The sequence below is a fragment of the Vanessa cardui genome, chromosome 30 (genome assembly GCF_905220365.1).
Source record: "Vanessa cardui chromosome 30, ilVanCard2.1, whole genome shotgun sequence".
NCBI lineage: Eukaryota > Metazoa > Arthropoda > Insecta > Lepidoptera > Nymphalidae > Vanessa > Vanessa cardui.
This window is the reverse complement of record NC_061152.1, coordinates 3,718,521-3,734,462: the sequence shown is the minus strand read 5'-3', so window position 1 is coordinate 3,734,462 and position 15,942 is coordinate 3,718,521. Positions and strand designations below refer to the sequence as shown.

The 15,942-nt window shown below is 35.1% G+C and overlaps 1 protein-coding gene and 2 non-coding genes across 3 annotated transcripts in view; 2 read left to right on the top strand and 1 right to left on the bottom strand.

Moving 5' to 3' along the window:
• The window catches only part of LOC124542158 (oxysterol-binding protein-related protein 8), a 48,776-nt gene extending 35,356 nt beyond the window's left edge, over positions 1 to 13,420 (bottom strand). The window contains exons 1-8 of the mRNA XM_047120094.1: positions 13,154 to 13,420; positions 10,800 to 10,863; positions 7,617 to 7,723; positions 6,035 to 6,208; positions 5,140 to 5,226; positions 4,432 to 4,576; positions 3,140 to 3,260; positions 1,735 to 1,832 (exon numbers count right to left, since the gene is read on the bottom strand). Coding sequence (XP_046976050.1) covers positions 1,735 to 1,832; positions 3,140 to 3,260; positions 4,432 to 4,576; positions 5,140 to 5,226; positions 6,035 to 6,208; positions 7,617 to 7,723; positions 10,800 to 10,863; positions 13,154 to 13,273 — 916 coding nt within the window. The 5' untranslated portion in view covers positions 13,274 to 13,420. The remainder of the gene's footprint in view (positions 1 to 1,734; positions 1,833 to 3,139; positions 3,261 to 4,431; positions 4,577 to 5,139; positions 5,227 to 6,034; positions 6,209 to 7,616; positions 7,724 to 10,799; positions 10,864 to 13,153) is intronic.
• Trnac-gca lies at positions 6,951 to 7,022 on the top strand. Its single transcript has one exon. It is a non-coding gene; the product is annotated as a tRNA-Cys (tRNA).
• On the top strand, positions 8,176 to 8,249 carry Trnan-guu. The gene has a single exon. It is a non-coding gene; the product is annotated as a tRNA-Asn (tRNA).
• Positions 13,421 to 15,942: the final 2,522 nt, after the last annotated feature.

The following is a 15,942-nucleotide window of genomic DNA, read 5'->3' as shown; positions in this document are numbered from 1 at the left end:
ATTAAATAGTATACATGTGTTTTTTTAGGGTATAGGTTGACGGACGAGCATATGGGCCACCTGATGGTCAGTGGTCACCATCACCCATTGACAATGACGCTGTGAGAAATATTAACTATTCCTTACATCGTCAATGTGCCACTAAACTTGGGAACTAAGATGTTATGTCCCTTGTGCCTGTAGTTACACTGTCTCACCCTTCAAACCGGAACACAACAATACTGAGTACTGTTGTTTGGCGATAGAATAATGTGGGTGGTACCTACCCAGACGGGCTTGCACAAAGCCCTACCACCAAGAGTATGTGTATGTTAAGGTTCACAATATTTCGACAGATGGCAATCTCGCGTGATAGATTATAATATAACGGCATTTAAAACTTTACGGTGACATATACATATAAATAGAAAAATAATCCGATAAGGACTCGATACCATATCGATACATTATTTAGTTCATACTTAGAACGAAAACAAATACACGATATGTAACCACGAAACAAGATCCTATCAAAATTTTCACGAAATTGTCTCAGTCGATTCGGAGACGCGAACCGGACTGGACGTGTTCTGTTAATATTAATGAGTGTATTACTGTATTATTATTATATGCAATACACGCACACATATAAAAGCGTGACGTCAGAGTCGACCACATTAGAAAAGAATTCAATTTTCGAACAATGAAACCTGAGCCATTATGAATACATTCTTTTTTTAAAATAAAATTTCGAACATACTTATTACTAATAACATCAAACGTTCGTAAACAAAACACAAATTTCACAGAAATTTCTCATCAGCTAAAATCATATTAATTTACGTATAAATACTAAATATATTAACATAGAATCGATTCCAATGGCCGGAGTATTGAAACAAAATTTGACCTTGAATGTCGTGACGTCACTGGTCGTGATTTATAATCTGTGGTGTTTCAAATTAAATTTGACACAAGTTGTAGTAGTTCAACAGTATTGTATTATCATTAGAGATAATTTAATATAGAACGGTTTGTAATACAGTCAGAGTAAAAAAACCTTTGTCAGTTTTCAAATTCAATCCTTTATCAAATCGTAAGCTCTTAGTACCTTTTGGAACTAAAGCACTAAACTAACAACTGCATATAAAATTAAACTGACATAGTACTCTTTCCTAATTATGTCTAATAATGACATTGCGACGCAATACGTCATTCTCGATCGGTAAAGCAGATTATCGCTCACACTGAGCGCACGAAAATAGATCTTAAGGTGACGAACCTTTTCTTACCCCGACTGTATATAATACAGCTATATGTAATATACTATTAATTAACTATAGTACGACACAACTTAGATTTAGCATCGGCATAATTCGTAAAATCGATCACATCCGAATTAAGCACGCTATATAATATAATATAGTCGTCAATTTGACGCGTCGATTTATGCACTCGCAATCTCGGGTCGAACTAACGCGCGAGTCTATAGCGACGAATAGCGTCGAATGGCGCGATAGGGAACTGTTTCTTTTCGTTGTATAAATCGTTAGTAATCGGTTTTACGAATTTTGCCGCTGCTACATCTAAGTTGTGTCGTACTATAATAAGATATACTAGTTTTAATAAGTCCCACCATCGAAATCGACTATAAAAGTTGCCTGCAAGAAAAAATCCAACAAGTTTCAATAGTGATGATTTGCTATGATATTTTCCGCAGGCGTTAATTTAATAAATAATAAAATCTGTACTGACCATGTTCATTGAAATGCTTCTCCAACTCTTCGTGGGAGATGTTCGTCTGCGAAGCTGGTGCATCTTCGACGGCCTGTTCCGGTTTCGACCGGGAACATCTATTCAAAAAAAGAACAATCAGAAAAAAGTTAAAAAAACACTTGTACTATAAAATAAGGAAACGGATGGACCAATGATATTCTAATAAACAGATATGTTATATCCATACTAAACAACAGAAAAAAGTGTGCCGCGCCGGGGACCGTTTATTTTACATTTCGTTACAAGTAAAAAGGATAGCTTGATAAAAACAATAAGTAAAAGGGATAACTAGATGTTTTAATTAAGCAAAACGTATTACTACGTAATTATGATGTATTATAACGTATTAGAACGTAAAACGACCAAAGAAAAACGTCCCAATTAGGGCGTTTTCTAGTCTTCACTTTTTGCGCGTTAATAACATATCTGTTTATTAAAACATCATTGGGATGGACTAATTGACCATCTGATGGTAAGTGGTAACTGCCCAGAAGACACTGGTAATAAGTATTAATCATTAATTACATCACCGATACGCCACCAACTTTAGGAAGTAATATGTCTCAATAATGAAAATTAAAAAAATGTTATTTAGGTATTTAGTCAATATTCAGTAACCCGCCTGGTTTCATAAGGGTGCAATACTGATGCTAAATATACTACAGAATTTGTTTATTTACGACATCACATTAGACACTTCTAAAATGATCAGTGTTTCTTTACTATATTGTCTGTATATTATATACAAGCAACTCCCTTTCGAATCAATCTATCTATTAAAAAACACCGCATCAAAATCCGTTGCGTATTAAAGATCTAAGCATACATAGGGACAGACAGCGGTAAGCGACTTGATACTGTGTAATGATAATTTGACGACCTCTGTGGTCGAGTAGTGTGTACACCGGTTTTCATGGGTACACCACTCTTACGTCCTGGGTTCGATCGAAAAAGTTCATTAGTTTTGTATTGTCTTGGGTCTGGGTGTTTGTACCGACGTTACTTCTGATTTTCCATAACACAAGTGCTTTAGCTACTCACATTGGAATCAGAGTGATGTATGTGATGTTGTCCAATATGTATTATTATTATGTATGTATTGTGTATTATGAATTATATATGTATTATTCATATAGCCAGTATAACTACAGGCACAAGGGACGTAACATCTTAGTTCCCAAGGTTGGTGGCACATTGACGATGTAAGGAATAGTTAATATTTCTTACAGCGTCATTGTCTATGGGTGATGTTGACCACTTACCATCAGGTGGCCCATATGCTCGTCCGCCAGCCTATAACCATAATAATATATATATATATATATATATATATATATATATATATATATATATATATATATATTTATAATGAATTACGGCATACCTGAGCATAGCATTGCTGCATCGTAAAGCTAGTTCTAGTCCATCCAACCAGCAGTGACCGGCCGCTTGAGAGGGCGCCCTGAAGATGAGATGCGCTGTGGGGAGAGGTTGGACCACGGCACCTGGGAAAGCCACATTTTTTTTTTAAATAAAACTGTCAAGTGTTCTCGACCACAGATTAAATAGACCATAAACGTTCTTCAAAGCCCATAGACAAAGAAAATCAAAATCAAAGTATACTTTATTCAAGTGAGCTTTTACAAGCACTTTTGAATCGTCATTTAACAATTAAGTGAAGCTACCACCGGTTCGGAAAGTAGATTCTACCGACAAGAATCGGCAAGAAACTCATTAGTTACTCTTTTAAAAAAAATACAGTCATGTTAGTTAATACAATTATTTAAATTAATATATCCTGCTTGGAAGTCAACAGGTATTAATTTTACGCTTTTTTATCATCTACAAAATCTTGTATCGAATAATACGACTTTTTCACAAATTTATTTTTTATAAACGATTTGAATTTACGAGACGGTAAAGTTAAAAAACAGTCGAGTTGAGATCTTCCTACTTTGTCATGCTTGGTTGGCGGACGAGCATATAGGCCACATAGACAATGACGCTGTAAGAAAAATTACCCATTTCTTACATCTCCAATGCGCCACCAACCTTGGGAACTAAGATTTTATGTCCCTTGTGCCTGTTGTTATACTGGCACACTCACCCTTCAAACCGGAATATAACAATACCAAGTACTGTTGTTTGGCGGTAGAATATCTGATGGGCCGGTGGTACCTACCCAAACACGCTTGTACAAAGTCCTATCAGCAAGTAAAGTAAAAACTTTTGAAGTCGGTTATAGTACGATGCAACTTAGATGTAGCATCGGCAAAATTCGTAAAACCGATCACATCCGAATTGAGTACGCCATCCCAAATTATCAATATTTATTTCTCATGTGAATATGATCTTTACACAAACGCAATAACCTGTAATATCATACGTCCTAATATATTCGTCAATTCGACGCGTCGCTTTACACGCACTCGCTGTCTCGGGTCGAACTGACGCGGGAATCTATAGCGACGAATAGCGTCGAGTGGCGCGATAGGGAGCTGTTTCTGTTGGTTGTGTGAATCGGCGGTAATCGGTTTTATTGAATTTGCCAATGCTACATCTGAGTTGTGCCGTAATATGACAATATACTCGCACCTTATACACCAGAAATACAAATCAATGAAATAATTTGGCTAATGTGGTTTGTCTGGCTTTTATCTATCAATATATCCTCACCTATAGTTTCATTGTGAGGCCCCCTCGGAGCCCAGATGCTCTGTTCAAGGGGATGGTAGAGTTTGAAGCAGAAGCCGTCCTTCTTACTAGGTCGCTCTATAACCTGACAGGACGTCAGCAGAACTGTTCCAACCCAGTGACTTCTCTGTAAATAGAATATATACATATAATATGTCCTGAGCGAGATCTGTATGCTACTTTTATGTATCGTTATATTATGATGACAAAAATATATATAAAATCATTAAAATTGTAGTATATATGTTATTCTCATGTATAACCTATATTACTGTTAAATTTCATCCAAATCCGTTTAGTAGATTTTTCGTAAAAGAGTAACAAACATACATATATCCGTCCTCACACACTGCCCCATTTATAATATTAGTAGGAAGCATATTATATCAAGCTATAAGCTGAGTTTGAGCCGGGATAGTCCAATTTGTAAACATAGTAAGGAAACCTGCTTAGTGTCAGAGAATTATCTCATATATAACATACTAGTTGTCACCCCCGGCTTCGCTCACATTTTCGGGGTTTTGTTGTCATATGCCAGGCAAAAAAGTATCCTATATCCTTCCTTTAGAGTTCAAACTTTTTCATACCAAATGTCATCAAATTCAGACAGACCGAGTCACGTTATTTCAAGGTCACAGTTTTTATTATTCATCATACCTACCATTGCAATAAAGAATTTCCAGTACTCACTTTAGCTTTGGGACTCTTGTAGAGCAGCAACAGACCTGGCTTCAGGACGCACCACAATTTTGTCCATGACTTCAGAGATCCGCGGACCTGGAGACCATTACCAACTTTGAGAAATGGACAATGTATGGGGTATCATAATAATAAGACATCGGATTATATGCACTATTGAAACGCTAAAACATGCATCAAATTAAAAAAAAAAACATTTCTTATGAGATTTTGACAGTTATTTAAATTAGAAGTTATTATTATAATATTATAGGACCTATTAAACCAAGAAAAAAGTAACTTTTTTACTATATTTTTTGTAAAAAATAAACAATAATATATATTTCCAGTTTTTTCCATCGATAGCAAACTTGTGACGTTTTCCAATAATTAATATCAATTCATACGCTGAAAATGACCTTTCGACGTCAACTGACGTTACCGGACACAATTTGAAATTTTGACGCCATTCCTCTTCAGGAAGAGTTCGTACCGTCAATACCGAGGTTAGTTATATTACACGCCTAACATGTCTAACTATGGAAATAAGCACTTTTAATGAAAAAGTACCCAAATATGCAATAACACTTTATTAATTCATTTAATGTCATTTAACAATTAAGTGACGCTACTACCGATTCGGAAAATAGATTCTACCGAGATGAACCGGCAAGAAACTCCTACTGAGTTTCTAGCCAGTTCTCCGGTTTGACCGGTTGCTATTTTTCAGCAGTTATTTTTCTATTAGGCCTTGGTATTTGTGGTGCCGTCGTTACCTCTGATCTTCCATAACACAAGTGCTTTAGCTGCTTACATAGGGATCAGAGTGATGTATGTGATGTTGTCTCATATTTATCATTACTTTATGTACACTAAAGTATTAAGCATGACCAGATATGAAGCCTACCTTCAACCAATCCGAGAGCACCACGACCGATGGATCCTCGATGGAGTGCAGGAGGGCGGAGGCGGCCCTCTTCTTCTCCTTCCTGTAGTGCTGCCTCTGAGCCTTGTAACTCTCCTTACGCGAGAGCGCGGTGCTTGCCGTTCGCGACACACCCCCCACTGCTGTTTCTGACGACTGGAACAACAACAGTTAATAATTAAGCTGAGACGGCCCAGTGGTTAGAACGCGTGCATGTTAACCGATGATTGCGGGTCAAACCCAGGCAAGCACGACTATACATATGTGCTTAATTTGTGTTTATAATTCATCTCGTGCTCGGCGGTGAAGGAAAACATCGTGAGGAAACCTGCATGTGTCTAATTTCATCGAAATTCCACCACATGTGCATTCCACCAATCCGCATTGGAATATGTTCCAAACTCTCTCCTTAATGGAAGAGGAGGCCTTATTTCAGCAGTGGGAAATGTACAGGCTGTTACTTTACTTTACTTTTTTACCTTACTTTAATAATTTTCATCCCCAATTTCACCCCCAAGTGATTTACCCTAAGAACAGTTTTAATCTCAAAAACAGAAATTATAACCAGATACCATTCATACCATAAATCTCAAATTCTAATTTTCAAATGTAACAAAAAAACTTACACATTTTCATCCCTTAACGAACCCCCTTAGGAATTAAATATGAAAAATTCAGCGCTGTTAAGCCCACAAGTTGAGATTCTTGTGTTTACTTGAAAATTTTACTAAAGGCGTTATTATATTTCATAAGACTATTTCGTAACAAACAGACAGATCGACTTTCATATTTATAATATTAGTTAGTATTATAAAAGACCTGAATTATTACAGATAATAAATGAAAACATAAATCGTTACATTACAATATAATGAGATTTTTCAACTTGTTACTCAACGGGGATATAGCTCAGTGGTAGAGCATTCGACTGCAGATCGAGAGGTCCCCGGTTCAAACCCGGGTGTCCCCTACGAAAAATACTTTTATATTTTTTATTTCTAATATTTTTGTTTTTATTTCTTATATTTTTTGGTTTTAATTTTTTGTCATACATTCTATCATCATTTATCTTTTTTATAAGTGATTACTGAAACTTAACTCAATCTTTTATTTAACTTACAACGTTTTTTTTTTTTATTCAATCTTTGAATGACGTTTATAATATTCAGACTTTTAAAATCTATATTTAATCAATAAACAAAAGTTTTCAACAAAAAAAACCGTCTCCAAACAAAACACTAGCTCAAAACAAATTAATACGACCCAAAAAGTAAAAAATAATAGCGTATTCTTCTACTACTTATAAATCATATTACTTTTTGTACTTATTAATATGTAAGAACGATCTATAAATTTACTACTCAAGATAGATAGACATCTAACCATTTTAATCTAACTCATCTATAGATGACTATCTATGATCAAAATATTATTTATAATTCTCCTTCATAAAACTAAATAAAAATTAGACAACTTAAAAGTCGATTTACGATTATATAATATAGTTACAAGTATTATTTTTGTAGCTGGTGTCCATTTATCCAATTATTGTAGTTATATGTACCTTATCTGATGATGTTCCGTCCGGAGGGTGCGCCCTCCCGTCACCAGAGGCCGGGGTCGCTAGCGGAGCGCCGGGGGACCGCGGTGGAGGTGTGAGCGTTGGTTCTCCTGAAATATGACATTTGACGTCATAAAATTCAAATTACATAGAAAATCAAAAGGGGCCTCAACAAAAACAAAAAGTAATGTAACTATTTTAAGGAAACAAAAAGACATTATCACTACACAGTATAAAACAAAGTCGCTTTCTCTGTCTTTATATCCCTATGTATGCTTAAATCTTTAAAACTACGTAACGGATTTTGATGCGATTTTTTTAATAGATAGAGTGATTCGAGAGAAAGGTTTTTGTATAATACATGGACAATATAGTAAAGAAACACTGATAATAAAGGTTTGTAATGTGATATCATGAGTATTGCACCCGTGCGAAGCCGGGGCGGTTTGCTAGTTACCATGAAAAGCAATATATAATAAAATATTTCAAATATATTATAGAGTCACGCATCACAAATCTTTCGTGGTGTAAACCGTTGCTCTATTTCGCGTGACCTCCCATCGCCTCCGTGGCGCAATTGGCTAGCGCGTTCGGCTGTTAACCGAAAGGTTGGTGGTTCGAGCCCACCCGGGGGCGGCAAACATTTTTGTTATTTTTTAAATAAAAATTTAATTTTATTTTAAAGATTCAATTATATTAACATAATTACAACATAAAAACAAATTATTTATAGACATATATTTTCGTCATATACGGAAGACAGTCTCGTCAAAACTGTATTTCAATGGTATGAGAACCAAATTACAAAGCTAAGATTATATTCATAAAAAAAAAATATAAATTAAAATAAAAACACAATATTTAATTTGTAATTCAAGTTAAAACCAATCGCGCTTTAATTCGCCGCTAGAGGCGCTAGTGTGTAATCAAAGGCCAGCGATTTGATGCATGTGATTTTTCTAACAGCTGTACAAATTATAAACTCACGATCTGAAAATTTACATCCGTACAATGATGTTCTAGTAACCAGATATGTTATTAACGCGCAAAAAGTGAAGACTAGAAAACGTCCTAATTGGGACGTTTGCCTTAAGTCGTTTTACGTAGTAATACGTTATAATACATCACAATTACGTAGTTATACGTTTTGCGTAATTAAAACATCTAGTTATTCCTTTTACTTATTGTTTTTATAAAGCTATCATTTTTACTTGTAACGAAATTTAAAATAAACGGTCCCCGGCGTGGCACACTTTATTCTGTTGTTTAGTATGGGTATAACATATCTGATTATTAGAATATCATTGCTTCCGTATATATGGTTGACATTTATTACCATTACATAAATAATGCAATAAATCAAATCAAATCATTTTTATTCAAGTAAATTTCACAATGAAGCGTTTTTGAATCGTCAATAATTAAATACTACCACCGTTTCGGAAAGCAGATTCAAGAAAGAAGAAACGGCAAGAAACTCGCATAGTTGCTATTTTCATATAAACAGATTAACAATGCTGTTATTTACAGTAATTAATGTTCTTTAATGGAACCCGAGCCTAACTCCAGGCGTTCCTTTCTATAAAAGTACTCTTTTAATGAATAACATGATTTATTTATTAATTTAGTCTTAATAATCTTTTTAAAATTTGAAAATGGTAAATTGATTATATTTTCCGGTACCTTATTATATATGCGTATACCATTGCCCAAAAACGTTCTATTTACCGTTTGCAAACGGAAACACTGTACAGTCCAAAAATACCAACAACAACAACAGCCTGTAAATTTCCCACTGCTGGGCTAAGAAGGTCGCAACATATTCCACCACGCTCTCCCAATACACACATGTGGCAGAATTTCTTTGAAATTAGACACATGCAGGTTTCCTCACGGTGTTTTCCTTCACCGCCGAGCACGAGATCAATTATAAACACAAATTAAGCACATATATATAGTGGTGCTTGCGTGGTTAAAATGCACGCGTTCTAACCACTGGGCCATCTCAGCTCAAAGTATTATAAATAGTGATATATTAATCGTAAACTCTTAGTAGTGCACAACATAGCTGAGTTAGCCAATCGCATACAATACATAGTTCTGAGATTTGTTTATCTTTTTTTCCTACTTTGGTTGTAATAGGCTATAGGCAATGATGTTGTAGTAAACAGATATGTTATTAACGCGCAAAAAGTGAAGACTAGAAAACATCCTAATTAGGACGTTTGCTTTCAGTCGTTTTAAGTAGTAATACGTTATAATACATCATAATTAGGTAGTAATACGTTTTGCGTAATTAAAACATCTAGTTATCCCATTTACTTATTGTTTTTATCAAGCTATCCTTTTTACTTGTAACGAAATGTAAAAAATAAACGGTCCCCGGCGCGGCACACTTTATTCAGTTGTTTAGTATGGATATAACATATCTGTTTATTAGAATATCATTGGCTATAGGCTACATTTTTATTCACCCCTAGAAGGGGTGAAATGATAGTTACATAAAAATCTCGGGGATAAAATCGCAGGTTCAGTTAATTATGTATATAACCAATTTTTAGTGATGCTTTATAACTCGCAATCATCGGTTAAGATGCACGCGTTCTAACCACTGGGTCATCTCGGCTATTACCTAGCCTCGACTTTCCAAATCTTATGAGTATATAGCGGATTCACAACCAAAACAAACGCTACTGTACAGTGGCGAAAATAGGGCGGTGCCACCAGTGCCCAGGCACAGGGCGTAGACTCTCGGGGGCGCAAGAATAGACAGACTGGGCAGGACTATTGTGTTTTCGTTTTGCTCTTGTTAAGACTCCGCTGAGTCCCTAGTACTCGATTCCAATACAAACGTACTTACATGCTAGTAGCATTAATAACATACATCGCGCTCATTGTTTTGGCAGCGCACGAGCGTATTTGTGTTTAGTGTTTATCGTTAATGGGCAACGGATTTGCATTAGTGAACATGCGTTTAAGTTTTAGTGAGTGAGACAGTGAAACAGGCAAAGGGTCTGCTTAAATAGGGCGTAGTTATAGAATCTCGCACAGGGCGCAGAAAAGGCTATTTACGGCACTGCTACTGTACCTTTTGCTAAATTCGTGTTACACAAGTGCATACACCAATTCACTTCATACACTGTGTACGAGGTGAGAATTATAGTGTTAATTAATTCATTTACTTACCGTAAGTAGGGGGCGTTGATGGGGCAGTCGCTGACAGGACCACACTCAAGGGCTGGTGTTGTTTCTGGAATCACATAAAAATACCATCAAACTCAAACTAAAATTACAATATAGAAGTATTACACTTTCTTATTGATGGTCAATTGAAACATTACCACTGGTTCGGAAAAGAAAACACCCTGACCTGAGAAGAACCGGCGAAAGAAACTCAGCGGTTTTATTTTTTTGTCTCGTGTATTATATAAACAATTTAAATTAAATGGATTAGCCATGAGGCGATCGTTTCATTGCCAAGGTGTGCTATCAATCATAAACTCATTAATTGTATAATAAACTTTTGCACACAAGCGTTCCTTAATATTTTTTTTTAATTTGGCAACAGATGTATTTTGAACGCTTTCTGGGATCCTGTTGTAAAACCGTATACATTGCCCCACGAAGCAGTTACTGACTCTATGCAGTCGAGTAACAGGAGTAACAAGTTTGTGTTTGTTCCTTGTACCAATGCTATGAGTATCACATTTTCTCATGAAATCATTAATATTTTTTCGTATACATAACATTACAGAATATATATTGAAAAGCAACAGTTAATATCTTGATTTCTTCAAATTTATTCCTTAACAATTCAAGAAGCTTTATATGTATTATAAATAAATAAAATAAAATATGTATTGCCCGTGGCTTTCCCCTCGTGGACATTGCTCATAAATAAATTAAGTCTAATTTAAAAAAAAACGTTAATTTCAGACCTCTCAAACCACATTTGTTGTTCAACTTTCGTGGGCTCTTGATAAAATTGATTGAAATTCTTTCTTAGCCGATGCCTACGTCATAAAATCTAATAATCTTGGTGGTAGGGCTTTGTGCAATACGTCTGGGTAGGTACCGCCCACTTATCAGTTATTCTTCCGCCAAACAACAGTACTCAGTATCGTTGTGTTCCAGTTTGAAGGGTGAGACAGTGTAACTACACGCACAAGGGACATAACATCTTAGTTCCCAAGGTTGGTGGCGCATTGAGGATGTAATGAATGGTTAATATTTCTTACAGCGTCATTATCTATGGGTGATGGTGACCACTTACCATCAGGTGGCCCATATACTCGTCCATAAAAAAAGATACATACATATTATATTTGAAAAATACCGAAAAAAATCCTTTTTTTTAACGTTTGGTCTTCAATCAAAAAGTTGTATATAGTCTATATATTGTAGTGTATATATTGGGTAGTCTGTATGTATATATATTCGTAATTATGTACTTCCGATTTTAACATACAAAAGGGATGACTGAAGGACAATTGCATGTTGCGAAGATGAGAATGCTGAGAGGAATGTGTGGTGTCACGCGAATGGATAGAGTAAGGAATGAGTACATAAGAGGAAGTTTGAAAGTGACACCGATAGCCGAGAAGTTATGTGGAAGGCGGCTGCCATGGTATGGGCGTGTAATGCGGAGGAATGAGGGACATATTGTGAGGAAGGCCTTGAGCATGGATGTGGATGGATACATAGGTAGAGGACCAAGGAAACGATGGATGGACTGTGTGGAAGACGATATGGTTAGAGAGAATGTTACTTGAGAGATGACGTCTGACAGAGAAGTATGGAAGGAGAAGACATGCTGCGCCGACCTCAAATAAAATTGGGATAAGGGCAGGAGGATGGATGGATGTACCAACGATTTATACGTAAGTATACAAAATAAGATAACTATTAGAATAACCAATATCAATGACAGGAGTAAATATAAACAAATTTGACCTTGAATTGACTTGACGTCACCGATCGTTTAGAAACGTCATCGAATCTGTTATCTGAACTTTGGAAGTTAAATTAATGTATATATATACAGTTAAATGTAATAGTGATATACTATAAATGGAGACATATTTGTCAACCATTGTTTTTAATGTATAATATAGCAGAGCTATTAGCAAAACGCATGAAATATTAAACAAAAAAGTTTGAATATATTTTAAAAAAAATAAACCACGTAGTTTTCATATCGGTATTCGATACAAGATTTTGTAGATGAAAAACAAAAAAGCTTGGAATTAATACCTGTTGTCTTCCAGGCGAGATACATTACATACATATATAATTGTATTTAACTAATATGATTGTACTTTTTAAATGTTGAAAAAGAGTAACTACTGAATTTATTGCCGGTTCTTCTCGGTAGAATCTACTTTCCGAACCGGTGGTAGCTTCACTTAATTGTTAAATGACGATTCAAAAGTGCTTGTAGAAGCCCACTTAAAAAAAGTTTATTTTGATTTTTTGATTTTGAATAATATATAACTACAAAAATATAAAACAAAAATTAAAAAAATATAAAAAAAACTTACCTTGTAATAATTCGGCGTAGAAGTCTGGAAGTGGTAGTCTGGCGCCTTCAACGCGGGTGAGGATGGGGTAGCGGTAGGGGTAGCGGTAGGGGTAGCCTCGATGGCTGGGGACGAACTCATAGTGGATATATTATCCTATCATCTTACACGAAATTCTTTATCGATATCGAACAAAATGGCGACGATACGAACGGACGAATAGCTTAAATAAAATAATTATTATATTGAAATAGTGCAATGTGAATTATTAATTATATTATATATATATTTATTTATTTATTTATAATAATTTAATATAATAATCTATTATTTAAATAGTGTTTTTTTTTATGCTAAAGAGAGATAAAAACAGTTAAAATATTGCTTCTATTTTTATTATCACTGGTAAAGACACTTTTTTTTTTAATGGAATGGTGCTTTTGGAATTTGGGATTATATAAGAAATATAATTATATTATATTATGATTGGCAGTGTATTATATGTTAATTATATATATATTAATTATGGAATGCTATAAATTAAAGGTATAGGTATTAGGAATGAAAGGGTTCACCTGCAAAAAAGTAAACAGACAATTATAACATACATCTCAACATAGTATAACATATTATTATATAATATATTTTATAAATTAAATTTAAAATTAGACCGAATGAAGCTGTACATAAGTCATCCAAAACTAAAATGTGGTCGAAAAAAAAAAGTAGTTTAAGTTACTGGTCAAAAACAAAACCTTTTTTCAAAGAAAAATGGAATTACTAATAATTATGGTATTGGTTGGCGGACGAGCATATGGGCCACCATGATGGTAAGTGGTCACCATCACCCATAGACAATGACGCTGTAAGAAATATTAACTATTCCTTACATCGCCAATGCGCCACTAACCTTAGGAACTAAGGTTATGTCCCTTGTGCCTGTAGTCACACTGTCTCACCCTTCAAACCGGAACGCAACAATACTGCGTACTGTTGTTTAGCGGTAGAATATCTGATGAGTGGGTGTTACCTACCCAGGCGGGCTTGCACAAAGCCCTGCCACCAAGAAACAGTCAGACAATACAGCTAATACAGAATATAGATAGTTTCACCAATGTAATCTTCGATCAAGCTAACTATGTGTATTCATATCCAACGCTTTTGGCCAAAAATATCCTATCAATCAACACTGACTGTCGTCAGACAACCTTATCTCTTATCAGACTGTTCACGGTGACAGTTTTGATAATTTTCAACTGTATTAAATATCTTTAGATTAACTTTTATAGTACGACACGACTTGGATGTAGCATCGGCAAATTCAATAAAAATCAACACTGCCGATTCACACAACCGATAGAAACAGCTCCCTATCGCGCCACTCGACGCTATTCGTCGCTATAGATTCCCGCGTCAGTTCGACCCGAGACAGCGAGTGCGTGTAAAGCGACGCGTCAGATTGACGAATATATTAGGTCACACGATATTACAAGTTATTACGTTTGTGTAAAGATCATATTCACATAAGAAATAAATAATGATAGTTTGGAATAGCGTAGTCAATTCGGATGTGATCATACATCTAAGTTGTGTCGTACTATAATTAAAGGACACAATATTACGTTTAAGACATTAGCATTCGTTAACAATCAAAAGCCTTGTCGCCATGGCATGGGAAACTGGCGAAATGATGTGCCCTCTTGACACAGATAATAGCCAAAAAAAACATTCAATAATTTTTATTCAATAAGAAAGAAAGAAAGAAAGAAATGTTTATTAGGACACAGTACAAATAAAAGAATATGAAGTATAAGAATTTAAAACAAAAGGAAGAATAAACAACAGAAAGATATAAACATATTAACTAACTATAACTACTTGCTAACTTAATATACAAAAAAAAAAAAACAACAACAATACAAAACAACACAATGATGCTTAACGTGTCCTAAAAGGTGTACCATTCAGCTTCCAAGTTGGGTTCCAAGAACCCAACGCTGATTTTCAATGGTACCCTGTGTGGTCGTGACGGGCTGTGACAATATAATTATGATAATATATTATAAAAAAAATAAAAAAAAAACTACAATGTGAATGTACATACAATATACACATAATAACAATATATAAATATATAAATACATACATATATTTAATACAGAAGTGATTACACTTGCTTATTGATAGTAAAAGTCTAGCACCGGTTCGGAATTTAACACCACGGATCTGAGAAGAACCGACAAAAGAGACTCTGCGGGATTTTTCTATTATTATTGAATATTTTTACAATCTACGCTTACGAAGATAAGGCATAATTGAACGGGTTACAACCTCTGCGTCACCAATATTGTACCCAACGCGTTTTTGTTTCGACTCTGATTGCTTACTTTGAATTTGACTACATGTGACAGCTATCACTTCTTAATACTTCAGAGTATGACATATAGAATTTTTTGTAAAAAATTCAGACTCTAGAGAGTTTAGGGCAGTCCTCTATAATCCGACAAATTCGAAAGAGACTGCCGGACTTACTGAGGGTCCAACTTAATATAACGAGGTTGTTATATCTTATAAACTAGCTACACGCCTGGCTTCTCGCATGGATACAATTTATTAATATGTGAAAACACCACATACATTACTCTAATCCCAATGTAAGTAGCTAAAGCACTTGAGTTATGGCAAAATCAGAAGTAACGGTACCACAAACACTCAGACCCGAGACAACTAATGATAATCTACATTGAATCGGCTGGGAATCGAACCCGGGACCTCGGAGTGGCGTACCCATGAAAACCGGTGTACACACC